This window comes from Oryx dammah, unplaced genomic scaffold (genome assembly GCF_014754425.2).
Source record: "Oryx dammah isolate SB20612 unplaced genomic scaffold, SCBI_Odam_1.1 HiC_scaffold_29, whole genome shotgun sequence".
Lineage (NCBI taxonomy): Eukaryota > Metazoa > Chordata > Mammalia > Artiodactyla > Bovidae > Oryx > Oryx dammah.
Window position 1 is genome coordinate 7,483,845 of NW_024070213.1, and position 15,216 is coordinate 7,499,060.

The 15,216-nt window shown below is 58.4% G+C and overlaps 1 protein-coding gene across 5 annotated transcripts in view; it reads right to left on the bottom strand.

The window, feature by feature from the left end:
• The window catches only part of ZC3H7B (zinc finger CCCH-type containing 7B), a 55,138-nt gene that overhangs the window by 11,870 nt on the left and 28,052 nt on the right, over window positions 1-15,216 (bottom strand). For 3 of the 5 annotated variants that reach the window (XM_040233216.1, XM_040233213.1, XM_040233215.1), the window contains exons 6-16: window positions 13,457-13,537; window positions 12,298-12,354; window positions 9,399-9,441; window positions 8,621-8,814; window positions 8,017-8,338; window positions 7,122-7,210; window positions 6,231-6,330; window positions 4,614-4,775; window positions 2,389-2,594; window positions 1,295-1,395; window positions 159-340 (exon numbers count right to left, since the gene is read on the bottom strand). In XM_040233216.1, the coding sequence (XP_040089150.1) occupies window positions 159-340; window positions 1,295-1,395; window positions 2,389-2,594; window positions 4,614-4,775; window positions 6,231-6,330; window positions 7,122-7,210; window positions 8,017-8,338; window positions 8,621-8,814; window positions 9,399-9,441; window positions 12,298-12,354; window positions 13,457-13,537 (1,537 nt within the window). The remainder of the gene's footprint in view (window positions 1-158; window positions 341-1,294; window positions 1,396-2,388; window positions 2,595-4,613; window positions 4,776-6,230; window positions 6,331-7,121; window positions 7,211-8,016; window positions 8,339-8,620; window positions 8,815-9,398; window positions 9,442-12,297; window positions 12,355-13,456; window positions 13,538-15,216) is intronic. The other 2 variants (XM_040233218.1, XM_040233217.1) reach the window with 1 other exon arrangement.

The following is a 15,216-nucleotide window of genomic DNA, read 5'->3' on the forward strand; positions in this document are numbered from 1 at the left end:
ACCTGAGTCCCCACCTGAGCCCCCACCTAAATCCTCACCTGAGCCCTTACCTGAGCCCTTACCTGAGCCCCCACCTGAGTCCTCACCTGAGCCCCCACCTGAGCCCTCACCTCAGCCCCCACCTGAGTCCTCACTTGAGCCCGCACCGGAGCCCTCACCTGAGTACTGCTGCAGGAGCCAGACCTTGAGCTCAATGAAGCTGTGGGCGAAGTGGCAGCTGTCCTCGCGCAGGCAGCCGTACCGCACCTCGTGGCGGCACACGTCGAACTGGAAGTGCCCCTGGAACTGGCGGACCTTGGAGTACTTGAGGGAGGTGGCGCGGGCGATGTGCACCAGGCACCTGGCGGGCGGGGGTGGGCATGACGCAGTCTGCAGCCCCCCACCCCTGGCCGAGGCCCCTTCCCTGGTGGCTGTGCCAGACACTTGATGAGGGTCTCCTACCTGCCTGCCTCCCCCTGTTCACCACTGGCTAGGAGGGAAGGGGCGGGGGTCCTATGCTCAGGCAGGTCTGCTGCGAACCCCAGCAGGGTGCCCCTCTCCCAGCCTCACCCTGGAATCGGCTTAGGAAGGAGCTGCACCAGACCCCCAGAAAGGGCATCTCCCTTGGGTTCCCCAGCTTGATGCCCCAGAGTTGGTCTGTACCCGGAGGGATGACGCCTGAGCATTTCCTCTGGGCTGGGAATTTTAACTACCTTCCCAGTAACCCCGGGAGATGGGGATTAACATCCACTTTATAGAAGAGGAAACCAAGGGTCACAGAGGTCAGAGGATATAAAACAGACCAGTGTCTGAGCTGGGGTTTGGACCCAACTCTGATTCCATCAACCCAGGCTAGGGCACAGCCAAGAGGAATCAGAGGGAGCATAGGAGGGTGCTGGACCCCACCAGCCTCTCACGCTCACTGTCCGATGCCTGTGTCAGGACAGTGGAGGGCGCTGGATGGAAGTCAGGGATGTGGCCCTCACCTGCTGTCTGAGTAAAGTAAGTGGCTTCTGAGCCTCAGCTTTGTTAACTATGTATCAGACACTCACTCCTCCACACAGGAGGACTTTAATGACTGCAGAGATCATTAAAATATGTAAGAAAATGCTTGGACTATCGTCGATGCTCAGCACATGTGGTTCTGTCCTTTCCAGGTGGATGCTGGATCTGAGTCTCAAATCCTGCCCCTTGCCTTGACACCTTAGGCCCGCCCTACGGCCACAACTGCCCAGGCATCTAAGCTGCCCAGAGGGCCTCTTCACCTGCCCCCTCTCTGATCCAGGCCATGGGTCTGGCTGTGGGCCTCACTCACTTGTTGTTGTAGAAGCTGTGCTTGGCAGCCAGGTTGGAGCAGACAGACGGAGAGTCCTTGGTGCCTTTGCTGATGATCCGGGGTTTACTGTCAAAGCAGATCTGCCCGGGGACGGGGTGGGCTGGGACCCAGCATGGCCACCCCAGAGGGACAGACTGGGTCCCTGCAAGCCCTGCCCTGAGTCAGAGGGGTGAGGAAGGAAACCCCAGGGTCTGTGGCCCCCACCTCTCTGATCCCACCACTCCAAATGCCTGGGGCAGGGGTTACTTCTTATCTCTGAGCCTTCCTTTCCTCAGCTGTAACCCAGGGGAAAACCACACCTGCTCTGTCCCACGGATTCACTGTGAAACCGAAGAAGGATCTAACAGAACTGCAGGTGCTTTGTGAAGTCTATGCAACCACTAGGCTGCAGACTGTGGTCCCCTGAAGGGAGCGGGAGGCCCACCTGCTCTAAGAGTCAGAGGAAAGGCTTGTGTGAGGGATGGGGGCTGGCCAAGCAGCACCAAACCCTGCTGGCAACCCAGACCCAGGGCCCTCACTTCCCACAGATGGAGCCTGTCCCTGCCTGCATTACATGATGCCTGGTGGGGAGGCAGGGGCCAGCAGGGTCTCCTGTGACAGCTCTGGGGAGAAAATGAAAAGCTTGGTGGGGCTGCTGGCATCACCCTTGAGACTCAGAGGGTCCAAGACGCAGAAACATGGGGAGGGCACCCCAGGGAGAGGGCCTGGCCTGGACATGGGCAGGGAAGTGGGCTGGAAGGCGCCATGGGCATTGAAGCCAGCATAGCTGAACGAGGAAGTGCAGGGGGCTTAGCATGAGTTCCTAGGGCACCTGAGTCTGGCCTCTGGTAGCCGGAAGTCAAGAGCCAGGTGTGGTTCCTTCTCTTTGTGGTCTCAGTTTCCACCTTCGCAAAATGAGGGGACTGGATAGGACCCGGGCTCTAGTGCCATATGGTCCTATGGGCCTAACTTTCTGATAGTCCCAGGAACATATTCATTGTAAGGGTAGGCCTCCAAAACCCTCGGGTGCCCGGGCTCATCGCCCACCGTGGAGCCCACCCTGGTCTGTGCATGGACTGGGGAGGGGCTGGTACCTCACAGAGGAAAGTGAAGATGCCCTGGTGCTCCTTGAGGAGCTTGGCGATGGTGAGGCTGCCGCGCTTGACGCCCCCCAGCGGGTCGAAGAGCAGATCACGGTTAAGGGTGCCCTTCCGCTCCTCCGTCCACACGTCGATCTCCTCCTGATGGTAGGCGAAGGTGCAGTTATCCCCGTACTTACAGTCCTGCTTGTTAATCATGTCTGCAAAGAGGCAACAGGACACACGTTCCGCCAGGCGGACGGCACCGCAGCACCCTCGCGGCCACTACCGCAGCTGGATGGACAGGCAGCCACCCAGCCGGGCTTGGGGGATTATGCGGTCATCCCCGCTCCTCCCCTGCACAGAGCGGCTATGTATGGACCAGGCAAGATGGCAGGCACAAATGGGCTTTGTAGACATATAGAAAGTGAAAGTGTTAATCGCTCAGCTGTGTCCTACTCTGCAACCCCATGGACTGTAGCCCACCAGGCTCCTCTGTCCTTGGAATTCTCCAGGCAAGAACACTGGAGTGGGTTACCATGCCCTTCCTCTAAGGGGTCTTCCCACCCCAGGGATCGGGGTCTCTCGAATTGTGGGCAGATTCTTTACCATCTGAGCCACCGGGGAAGCCCAGACATATATAAGCCTCTAAATAAACATGGGAGGTTTTACTATTATTACTATTAGTCACTAGGAAAATACTACTGGTGACGGAAAGCATGGGCCTTGGGGTCTGGTAGACGTGGGCTGGGGATTCCCTGTTATTCCTGAGCCTCAGCTGTTCGTGAAATGAGAACACGATTGTTATAGGAATTAAGTGAAATAATATATAAAATAAAAAGTAATGATAGTAAATAAAATAATAATAATCAAACTCTTGGGGGCCAGGGAGCTGGGAAGGCAGCAGGTTTATAACCTGGAGACCAGCCATTTCCTGGCAGTGGGAACTTCTTTTCTTTCTTCATCCCCCTCCCTCACACTCTAAGTCGCCCCTGGCCCCTGGCCAGGCTTGCCGGCACACAGGGATGAGCAGGCCAGTGGCCAAGTGACCCCACAGACAGTGGGCTCTGCACTGTGACCAACTCTGCATTTATCGGGGAGCCCTGGGGGGGCTCCCAAGATCTGGGCACTGCTTGAAGGAGGAGCAGAGGATGACCAGGTTCCCAGGGCACAACGTGTGCAAGAGTCAGGGTTCAGGGTATGTGGCGACTGCTCAGGGCCGATGGGGGACTTGTAGGCCTCATGGAATCGGGACTTCATCCACACTGGCTGGGACATGACCGGAGGAGACCTTCAAGCTCAGAAATGACAAGCCTTTAAGATCCAGCTGAGGGACGTCCCTGGTGGTCCAGTGGTTAAGAATCCACCTTTCAGTGCAGGAGGCACAGGTTCAATCCCTGGTCAGAGAACTTAAGATCCCACATGTGGTGGAGCAACTGAACCCATGTGCTACAACTCGAGAGGAAAGCCCACATACTGCAAAGGAAGATTCTGCAACCAAGACCCGACACAGCCAAAAATAAGTAAGTAAATATTTAAAAAATAAAGCTAGCTCTTAAAAGATCCAGCCGGGAAGACAACGAGCTGATTCAGAAAGCCTGGGTGGGCTACTGCCACGGGCTGGGTTGGGAGACAAAGGCGGAGCCTGGGGCGGGCTCCCAAAGCCTCAGTTTCCTTACTCAGAGTTGTCGTGAGGATGTGTGACAGTGGGAACAAAAGGGTGACACTCTAAAGCTCTGAACACTATCAAGACTGTTCAGGTCTGGCACCCAGATGGCACCCAGATGCTTGGTTGGGAAGAAGAAGAAAGCAAATGAGGTACCTGCCGAATATCCACAGCACGTCAACCTGACATGAGCCAGAAGGGAGGATGATGACAACACACGAATTTTTAAAAGCTAGTGTCTGTCAAGCCCTTACTATGGTCCAGTCTCCAGTGCTTTACATAGATTCTCTCCATATCCTTCCCATATAGCCCTCTGGGGCCCAGCAGTGTATCAGAACTGTCTGACCCTCCCACCCAGGAGCTGCTGAGGCCCCAGCTCGAGTGTAACACCCGGAGGCTCTTGTCTCTGCAGAGCTGGTCAGGGCCGGAGTTGCTTGTTCTTATGCGGACTCCATCCTCTCCAGACCACCCCTGTCTGTCTGCCTGTCTGCCTGCGGTGAGGCCCAGAGCCCTGGCTGGCTGTGGGTAGCTGGGCCCTTGGCCGTGCTGCCCGCCCCTGCGGTGGCCCACCCACCTTTGCACAGGTAGTAGGAGCCCACGAAGCTGGTCTTGGTGGGCCGGGGCCGGATCCGCTTCCACGTCTGGTCCTCGGCGCTCCGGAGCCGGCCGAGCAGCGTGTCCCTCTTGCACTTGTGCTCGAGGCCCTCGCGGTAGGTGTAGTCGCCTGCCCTGGGGCCTGTGGGGGAAGGAGGTCTGGGACTGTGGTTCTGGAGGCAGAACTGAAGGAGGACGGGGACTGGCCACCCCCCTGCCGCCTAGAAGCCCACCTCCTTCCTCCGGGCCTCCCACCAGTTCCTTGCCTGTGCTCCCTGCGGACAGGGTGTCAGGGCTGGCCGGAGATCCCCTCCGAGGAGCCCCTTCTCAGCACCCTCCTTTCCACCACCGCCCTGACTCTGCAGTCAGAGAGCCTGACCATGTCAGCATCTCCTTGGAACAAATGGTGAAGACAGAGCCCGGCAGAGAGCAGGCTCCGTCTCCTCCTTTTCCTGCCCAGGGAGGCGCAGCCAGCTTTCCTTAGCCTCCCTTCCATGCTCCTTTTCTTCTTTCCCCTGGTCCTCCCCAGTCTTCTGACCAAGGGACTCTTCTCCCCCAACGATGGAGTGGGGTGAGTCTCCCCAAAGAGGCCAGGAGGACCAAGGTCCCTCGTGGGGATCCACGTGACATGGCTGGCCAGCACCTGGTGGGCAAAAGCTCTGCTTCCCTAGCAGGGGGCTGCAGATCAGGGAGGGGATGCGCTCTGTACAAGGAAAAAAACCTCCTCATGGGCACAGACACCCTGCTAGACGGCGTTCTGCCCCCTGGCCCTGCAGGGCCATGGGCTTCGTAGGACAACTCTGGCAGGCGAGACATGCATGTGATGGGGAGGGGGTGGACGACAGCAATAGATGACCTCTGAGGTCCTGTCAACTCCAGCCCCTCTGAGATGGAGAATTCCAGGCTAGGAAGATTTGTAACCCTGAGATACCCAGAGAATATTATTCTGAAACATCAGGACTGTGGAATTCTGGCAGTTGAAATGATGTGAGTCTAGATATCTGAAATTCTAGGTGTGTTGAAAATTCTTTACCAACACCGGGCACCTAGCTGGAATTGCTTCTATAGTCTCCTTTGGGTTTGGGGGTGGGGAGCCCAGGAAATAACCTTTCTCAGGCTCCTCTTTCCCCTGGACTCTAGGCAAGGTTTGAATTCACCCAGTGAGAGGTGGATGGAGAGGCGAATGTGGACAGAGATGCAGGCTGCACTTTCTCAGCAGATATGTTTGTGGCAGCTAGCTAGACCCTGCCTTCCACAGCCAGGAATCAGCCTCTGGGCTGTGGGATAGCCGTGATACTGGCCAGCAGCCCCCTGAGCTCTGTGTGAGCAGCGTACCCCACTCCTGGGCCTCAGCTTGTGGAGAAGTAGCCTACAAGCCCGATGGTGTCTCCTGGCTTCCACTCCTCCAGCCTTTCCGGCAGTTTTGAAAGTCCCTGCCCCCAGACATCCCCAGCTGCTCTAAATAGGCAGCAGGGCTTCTGTCTTCCCAGACTTATCTCTGATGGGTGCACTGGGCTTCTGTCATTCTGGGATGCTATGCTCCTGAGACCCCTGCCATCTCTGGGCAGAGGGGTGGAGCACGGAGGTGTGGCCTTACCTGTTTTGGGGTAGCAGAGCTGACAGGCCTGCTTAAACTCATGGGTGGCAGCCAAGGGGTTCTTGATGAGCAAGGCGGTGTTGGGCATGGAAGGCTCTGGCTGTAACAGGAGGAGGCTGGCTTTAGGTGCTGGACAGTGGCCGGAGCCACCAGGGCCAGCCTGGGCACCAGAAGTGTGACACTCCCCCCCAGTCCCACCCAAGAGCCGAACTGCAGCCTGGACCCTCCTTCTTCCCCCAGCCTCCCAGACGGGGAGGTCCTTGTAACATGATCCAAGAATCCAACAGGGCTACTTCAGCCTAGTCGAGGTGCCTGGGTGACAGTGACCTTGGCCTAGAACCTTTCCTTGAGTCAAAGTCCAACATAAAAGGAGTGAAACAGAAGTGGCCCTGACTGGGGCCCAAGCACAGCCCGCCCCCAGCCCCCAACCCATCCTCTCTCCCAAGCCCCCACGGCCTCATTAGATGGGAAGGAGGCAAAACTCAGAGAGGTTTGGTGGCTTTCCCAGGGCCACACAGCTACTGTCTTGGCTGAGGCCAGAGTCTAGGTCACTTGAGTCCTGGACAGATGCTCTCCTCAACTCAAACCTGGCTGAATCCTGAGATCAGGGATGTTAATGACCCTGGAGAGATCACTCAGCTCTCTGAGCCTCAATGTCCTCTCTGGTCAGAAAAGCGAGGGCCAAGCCCTCTGCTTGCTCCAGCACGCCACCAGGCCAGGAAGGGTCTGGAAGGGCCGGGAAGAAACCGTCTCTGGCCCGCCTGCTCTTGAGGGATGCTGGACCTCATCCCAAGCTGAGGGCTCACCCCCACTCTAGAGCCCACAGCGCCTTGCCTCCGCCCCCTGGAGAGCACGAGGTACCTGGGCACCCATCCTCGCCGAGTCACTCACCGAGGGGGCTGGTTTCTGAGTACTGCTCGGGGGACGATGGTCCTGTGAGTTGGCGTCCTCTGGGCGAGAAGACAGAGGGGTCACCTGCCCTGAAGGGTGTAAGGGGCCCTCTGTGTTTCTGTATTTCTCTTCAGTATTTCCAACTTGGAGAAGGCCCATCCAGGCCACACATGCTCTCCTATGTGGGCCATCGCCCAGGGACAGAGAAGCCTCCCAGCTCGGGCACGTCCACCCCACGCTTACACCTTCTATGCCCTGACAGTCCCTGGGAGAAAGCCTGAGGTCCTCAGCTTGGCTCACGGTCCTCTGAGACCAGCCTCAGGCCTTCAAGGCCCCCCAACCCACCCACCCTGTGGGGAATGCCTCTGCTCATCGACCAGACCCTCCAACACCAGGCCTGCGTAGCATTGCTCCGTCAGCTGGCAGGCGATCCTGCTAGCTGTCACCTCCTCCAGGAAGTCTCCGTGAAGCCCACCTGTGCCCCCCCGGGAATTCCCATCAACAGCGAGCGCTCTAGGCTAGGTCTGGTGGAAAACTGGTCCCACAGAGGCCCAGGAAGGTCTGTTTCCTTGCAGGGTCCCAGGTCAGAGTGGTGCTGGAGGAACCCATGGCCTTGCATCCTGCCCCCAGCCCCAGGATCATCCTCCCACCAGTCTGGCGATCCCAGGGTCCTGGGAGGCTGGGCAGAGAGCACCAGACTATATCCCAGCCCTGCTCTTGATCTTAAGCAAGTCACCCAGTCCCTGAGGTCTTGGCCCACGCTATGGTGGGCATCACAGAAGACGCAAAGCCAGGGGCCCCAGACCAGGAAAGAGTTGTCATCCCAGCTGCACTCTCCAGAGACTAGAGACAGATGGCATTTTGCCAACTTTCAGGTGGTGGCAGAAAGCCTCACCCAGGAAGGAGCTGGGCTTGTCCAGGGAACCACGGGATGACCCGAAGCTGTCAAGGGCGTCCAATCGGGTCTCCGAATATGGCAGCAGGTCCAGGGAGTCTAGCCCTGAGCCTGGGGGCTCCAGGGCATCCAGCACGGAGGCCGCCAGCTTCTTGGAGGGGTCCACGACGAGGCCGAAGGAGGCAGGGGGCAGCGGGCTGGACACGGGGATGGAGCCCCCCACCACAGGGGGCAGCAGCGGGGTCCCACCGGGGAACACGGGGATCAGCTGGGGCAGCTCGCTGGGCACACCGCCGCCAGGCAGGCCACCCTGCACCAGGGACTGCGAGATGGGAACAGAGGGAGGGGTTGGAGGAGAACACCAGTGAGACGTGAGTGCCCAGGCCTGTTCTGCAGGGTGGACCTTCAGTCCCTCCTGGATGCATGTTCTGTGCTTTTCGTGTTTCATCCAGTGCAAGCCGCCTTCCCCTAGGCCTCAGTCTTCCCACTGCGACACGAATGTGGGGCCTTCCCTCCACCTCACCTGGGATATGAGGATGTGATAGGGTCCCAGCGGGGAGGGGGGAGAGGGGTTCCAGGAACAGGAAGGGACAGCCCCGCTCACCAGTGAGTCCAGAAGGGTATCCAGCTCCGGACCGAAGACGTCCCCGTCGGAGAAGTCGTCCAGGCTCTCAGTGCCGGGGAGGGCCCTGCTGCTGCTGTCCAGGGGGGCCAGCAGGTCCAGAACGTGAGGGAAGAGGGGCATCGTGGGGGTGGAAGGGAGGGGGGCTGGGGAGCCTCGCAGGTCCACGTAGCAGTCTGTGGATGGGGGTGGGCTCAGTAGCTGCAGGGGGTCCTATCTGGTGGGAATGGGGGAGCTGGCCCGGGGCCCTGGGCTCCTCAGCCACCACCTGCCCTCCTCCCCTGCCTCCCCGGAGCCTGGAGCCCTGCCTTCCCCCTCCCCACGGGGAGGCTCAGCGGGTGGAGGGGCCTTCAGTCCTGCGGTATCTCCCAGACGGGCCAGGTCAGTGCCCACCTCTGGGGTACACAATGCCCCCTCTCAAGGACACTTTGTAACTGTGACCCCTCCTGGAAGCCAGTGAGGAAGATAAAAGGAGAGGAGGACTTCGAGAGAGGTGGACCCCCAGCTGGGTCCCATGGACGTGGCCCCATACCTCCCAGGCTGGAGACTCGCCCTGCAGGGGAGTCTGTTTTCCTGCACCCACTCTTTTCTTTCATGCTTCAGGCAGTCCCCAGGGCAGGGAGCCCCCAGGAGCCCTGTCTGCAGGGCCAGGGATCTGCAGGGGCTTGACCCAGCTGACCTCCTGGGGTCGTGGCGGGGGAGGGGCTGAGTTCTCCCCAGGGCGCATCTCCACCCCGTCATCTGGCGTCAGGGACACTACCTGTTTCGATGTCATCTATGGACCCCAATCCATTGGAAGTTCCCTGTAGAGAAGGGGGACAGGGCAGGTCAGACAGACAGACACGGGCTGGGAGGGTCCCCTCCCTGAGTGACCCGCTGTGTTAACCACCAGGCCGGCTGGGAAGGGGCCTTGAGTCTGCCTCTCACCAGAGTGTCCTCGGAGGGAGGGGATGCAACCTCTGAGCTGGTTCCTTGCCCGTCACAAGGGGGTGTTTTACTGAGCCCTACAGGTACATGCCAGGCGTAGACAGGTCACAGCTCAAAGCCTAAAACACCAGTCTCCTGATTGACCAGTGTCCCCTCGCCCAGTTATAGCCCCAGGCCCAAGCAGCCCAAGTGGGACTCCCCTGACACCTCCCACTGGAGGAAAAGCTGGGCCCAAGCCTGCCCTGTGGGCCTGGCCAAGTCCCCCACCCTCTCTGGGCCGCCTTCCTCATCTGTAAAATGAGGACAGCACATTCACCCTCCTCCCCAGGCTGTTAAAAGGATGAGATCACTTGACATGTGTACAGAGCTTAGAACAGTGCCCAACACACAGGGAGTGCTACGTGTGTCAGTCGAATGTGAAACATCAACTTTTAAATCCAGGCCACCAGGAGGTTGGCCTGGGGAAGCTGGCGCTCTCGTCTACCGGCCTCCATGCCTGGCCCGAGCGGACTTGCCTGGCTCATGTCCAGCACTGGGCTGTGGCCTGCCTTTCCCCACCTGCCTCCAGGCCCTCAAGTGAGCGGCTCCCTCCTCTCCACCTGCCCGCAGCCCGGCTGCTCAGTGAAGTCCAAGGTGAGCAGGAGGCCAAGGCTGCCTCAGGCTCTGTCTGGTCCTGGATCTCATAGCCCTCCTTGCGTCTGGCTCCCCACGCTGCCAAGAGTGCCCTGGGGCCTCGCTGTCTCCAGACCACGGGGAGCGCCCTGTGGGCTAGCAGGGAATGACTGCCTGGCTGGCACCTCCACACTGGAGAATGTGGTGGGGAGCCCAGCGGCCAGGCTCACATGCAGCATCTGAGTGAGACCTCTGGAAGGTCAGGGGATCCGGCTGGGCCCCTCCTGTCCTTCCGTCCCACGTGTGTCTGCAGGCCACTCTGTGTAGGGGGTGGTATGTGGATGTGGGAGTGTGTGGTGGATGTGGGGGTGTATGTGCACGTGTGCACGTGTGTGCATACACATGGCACCATGCTAGCACAGGGAGGCAGGGTCTGACCGGGTCCTCTCCACCGTGGAGTCCTCTCTGCCTGGGCTTCTTAAAGACTCCCACCCCTGTGACCAACATGTAGTGGGGGTCCATAAGGTTGCAGAGATGGGTGGCTATCTTGGCAGCATGCCCACTGCCATGCACGGCACCCCCTGGCTACAGACTCAGTGGACACCGAGGGTTGGCCCTTGTGGAGCTGAGCATCCCACCCATATCTGCTGTGGCCCTTTGGCCATGATCATTCAATCATTTAACAAATGTCTTCTCAGCAGCCACTGTGCCTGCCCAGCGCCACTCTGCCTGCTGTGATGAGCAGACACACCCCCTCATGGGCCCCAAGGACCTGCAGGGGCTCCCCAGCACTGCCCTGGGAAGACCCGAAAGGCCCAGCCCTGCCTCAGGCACTGCACTCCCTTATGCCAGCCACACACACACCCAGGGACCCGGGCGCCAGTGTCATCTCCATTTTACAGAGGGAACCTAAGGCCAGGACATGACGTCATTTCCTTTAGGTCATGCCACCAGTGACAGCAGGAGAACCTCCAGTCTGCAGAACTATGAGGAATAAATTTCTTATTTGTAAGTCACCCAGTACATAACTGTTTTTTTTTTTTTTGGCTATACCACGTGGCCAAGATCTTAGTTCCCTGACCAGGGATGGAACCTGGGGCCCCAGTAATGAGTGCCAAGTCCTAGCCAGCGGACCACCAGGAAATTCCCTGCATTCGGTTACAGTGGCCAGAACAGACTAAGACCTTCCCTTAATTTAGATTTTTTTTTTGAGGACCCGGTATGCGGCAGGCCTGGCAATTCTGGTTACAAACTATCCTGAACGCTACACAGGCAGGCCCACATGTGCCTCCCTTGCAGTCTGGCAGGCCTCCAAGGGCAAGGACACGCCTGTCTCAGCTCTGGCCCAGCGGCAGTCCAGAGCCAAGAAGGGGTCCCTGGGAGTCTGTGGAGTGAACGAGTAAATGAGCTGCCCTACTGTGTGACTCTGGCCAAGTTCCCTTGTCACTCTTGAGCTCAGTTTCCCCCTGTGTACAAGGAGGTGGGACACCAGCCCTGGTCAGCTCCTACAGCCCGTCCCCCTCCCCAGGTCCTCCCGAGCAGTTCCTGTGTGGTGGGTGGTGGGAGTCTGACATGTGCAGGGCCCTACCACACCCCCTAGACAAGGCCTGGGGGTCCGATCTCAACCGCCTTTCTTTCTCAGTCCTACTCCCACTCTTCCTGTTGCCACTGGCTTCTTTCTCGGGGTCCATGAGTGAGGGTACCCCAAACGGTCCCCCTGCAGGGACCTAACCCTGACTCTAATGTGTAGGGACCACTCCCAGCACGGCAGCTGCGCTCCATACCCCCATTCCGCCCCTGTGGTCCCAGGAGGCCCCTCCTGGGAGGGGGCAGTGCTCTGGGTCCCAGGGCTGCCCTCAAGAGCCTGGTGCAGGCCGAAGCTGTCATCACCCCTCTTCTCCAGGCAGGGGACCAGCTGCAGTGGTGAGAATGGGGACAGATTGAGCCCAACCCTTCAGTGTGCTGCCCCTGGCTCTGCTGTTTGAGGTTGTTTATATCCAAGAACAAACCCAAAGCTCTCGTGATGGATGAACCAAGATAGGCTGGTCCCGGGCAGGGGGTGGGGTGCGGGGCGGTGGTACAGACTGTGGGGATCGGCTCGGGGTCCTGCCACATCCTACCTGATCTGCCACACCAGCCGCAGTGCCATTACTGAGCAGAGAAAAGGTTTCCAATTCCTGCCAGAGATTGGAGAGAGACAGGAAGAGATGGAGATTCTGCAAAGGTGCTCAGCTGCTCCCACCAGCTGGGGCTGCAAGGGAGCCCCAACCAGGCGGGGGGGTCTGCGGTGCCCCCCAAGCTTCCTGCCCCTAGGCTTGCAGGGAGTCACCCGCCCTGTCTCTCTCAGTTCCATTTGGGTGTTTCCTTCCTACAACCACGACCAGGGCAGAGGACTTCTAGGTACACACTTCCTGTGTGTGCCTGGCACAGTCTCAGACACTCTCTCCCTGTGATCCTCCCACGAGCCCTCTATTGTTGCTGTTTACTTGCTAAGTGTGTCCGACTCTTTGTGACCCCATGGACTGCAGCACACCAGGCTTCCCTGTCCTTCACTGTCTCCTGGAGTTTGCTCAAACTTGAGTCCACTGAGTTGGTGATGCCATCCAACCATCTCATCCTCTGTCGCCCTCTTCTCCTCCTGCCCCCAATCTTTCCCAGCATCAGGGTCTTTCCCAAGGAGTTGGCACTTCGCATCAGGTGGCCGAAGTACTGGAACTTCAGCTTCAGCAATTCACTGAGCCCTCTGAGAGGGGACACAATTATCCCCACATCCCAGATGTGGAAAAGAAGGGGGAAAGAGAGGAACTACCTTGCTCCAGGTCACAGCAGAGACTAGAGCCATACCCTCTCCTGCATGTGGCTTCCTGGCCCAAAGTAGGAGCCAAATGAATACATGTGGATGTGAGTGAGCCAAACAGATACCAATTCAAACATGCACCACACAGGGGTTATTTGAGAACAGGAGGCTTAAGGACGCCAGTGTCAACTGAGGCCATCTCTGGGATGTTAAGGTCGGCCAGGACAGGGGACTGAGCAGGCTTTAACAGCTGGTGTCTAAGGTGAGCTGGGAGCTCTGGCTGTTCTTTCTTCTTCCGAGAGGCTCTGAAAGTCGTTCCAGGGCTTTCAGCCAACAGACAGGGAAGATTACCTGCTGTCACCCCCTCTGTCCTGGCCTGGCCCCGGCTCCCCTCACCTATGTCTCTCAAAGGTGCCTGGCCCCCCTCTACATGTCTCCCCACCCCCAGCCCCACCCAAGCCCCAGGCCTAGGGCCCACCTACCTGGGGCCTCTTATATGCCTTCCGAACTCGAAGCCCAAGCTTCTGAGCCAGCTCCTGACCAAGCTGAGTTACACTTTCATCCTGAGAAGGCAAGACACAGGGTAAGGTGGGTTAGTTTGCTCCGAGTGCGAAGCTGTGCTCCAAAGGCTTGTGCAGCCCAGCAGGGGGGACAGGGTCCCCATTACCCCAGGTCATGGATATGGAAGAGAGATCCTGGGAGGGGACACTAGCTGCCCAGGTCACATGGCCGGTGCATGGGGGGCTGGGGCCAGGAACCCGTGCTTCTCCTGTTCCCTTTATTATGAGGAGCAGGAAGGAATACGTTTGGGGTTTCATTTCAATATTATCTTTTTGTTTCCACAATTCAAGTAACAGTCACTGCAGAAGGCAGAAATGTCAGAGTGGGAGCAAGGACTCCCTTGGACCCTCACCCTAGACTCCCACCCCCAAAGGGGGAGCTTAGCCAACAAGGGTGCTGTGTGTCCCTACAGATCTCAGCTAGGGACTCACACGCACGTGGATGACAAAGAATGTTTAGTTTTGCTTTGTGGGGATCTTCTCTTTCTTTTTGTACATAAGTGAGATTATATTATACCTGTTGCTTGTTCTACAACAGGCGTCTTTTATCAAACAATGTCTTGGAGCTCTCTGCAGGTGAGGATGAGCAGATGGAGCACAGGCGCCAAGGAACAAGGCCGGGTGAAGTCTAGAAGGCACCTGGCCCACGGCTGTGCTCAGTAATGGCACCCAGCACCTCTTCCACCCTCCAAGTCTGTACCACCATCTGTGTCCCAGGCACAAGCTGGAGGCCAGGGACACCGCAGTCACAGGGCAGGCGGGGCCCAGGCCTCCCCGAGGCTCCAGTCCAGTGGGGAGACCAGTCAGTAAACAGAGAAACGGCGGCTGCAATCCTGGCTTCAGACGGGCACTGGGGACGCTGTTCATTCATCCACCTCCCCATCTCACTGACAACTCCTGGAGCCCAGGGTCTGGGTCACCTCTGGTCCTGATGCCCAGCACAGAGCAGGGCCCGGTCAGCGTTTTCCCGGAAAAACAGAGGAATTCTCTGACTCAAAGGCAGAAGTCCTTGTGTGGGTACGTCCCTCTGGGGAGTTATCAGCCCTCACAGGTCTGGCTCCCTGGCCTGTACAGCGAGGTGAGAGCCACCCTCTCCTATGAGAAGGCAGGCCCAGGACCCAGATGTGGACCTGCGGCAGATGCTGAAGAACTCGGTGGAGGTCGGGGACTAGGTCATAAGAGAGCTTCTCAGCGGTAGAGCAAACTGAATTGGAGAAGCAATAACAGAAAGTCTAACAACAGTGAGTGTGCGGAGCTCTTACTGTGTCCAGACACTGTGCCCACTGCCCGGCATGACTCTCTGAGTCAGTCCTCAGCATGGCCCTATGGTGCACGGCATACCATCACCCCTGCTTCATGTCATCGCCCCTACTTCAAAGGGCTGCAAACCAGGACTCAGAGGGGCTAAGCCCTGTGTCCAAGGGCACAGAGCTCGTAGATAGCAGTCCCAAGATTAGAACCCAAATCCAGACCAGTTCTCTGGCACTGACATTCCTGATCACCCTGCCTCCAGCCTCATCTCTGCTCTGCCCACTCAAATCTTTCTTGCTTCTTCCAGCCCCACTCAAGCCCTGCCTCCTCCTGGGAGCCCTCCAGGATCCTGACCACTCGTGAGAGCTCTCTTAGTCCTTCCTGGGCAGCATTTAGCCTTCTCCAAGCCCTTTCACACCCACAATTCCAGA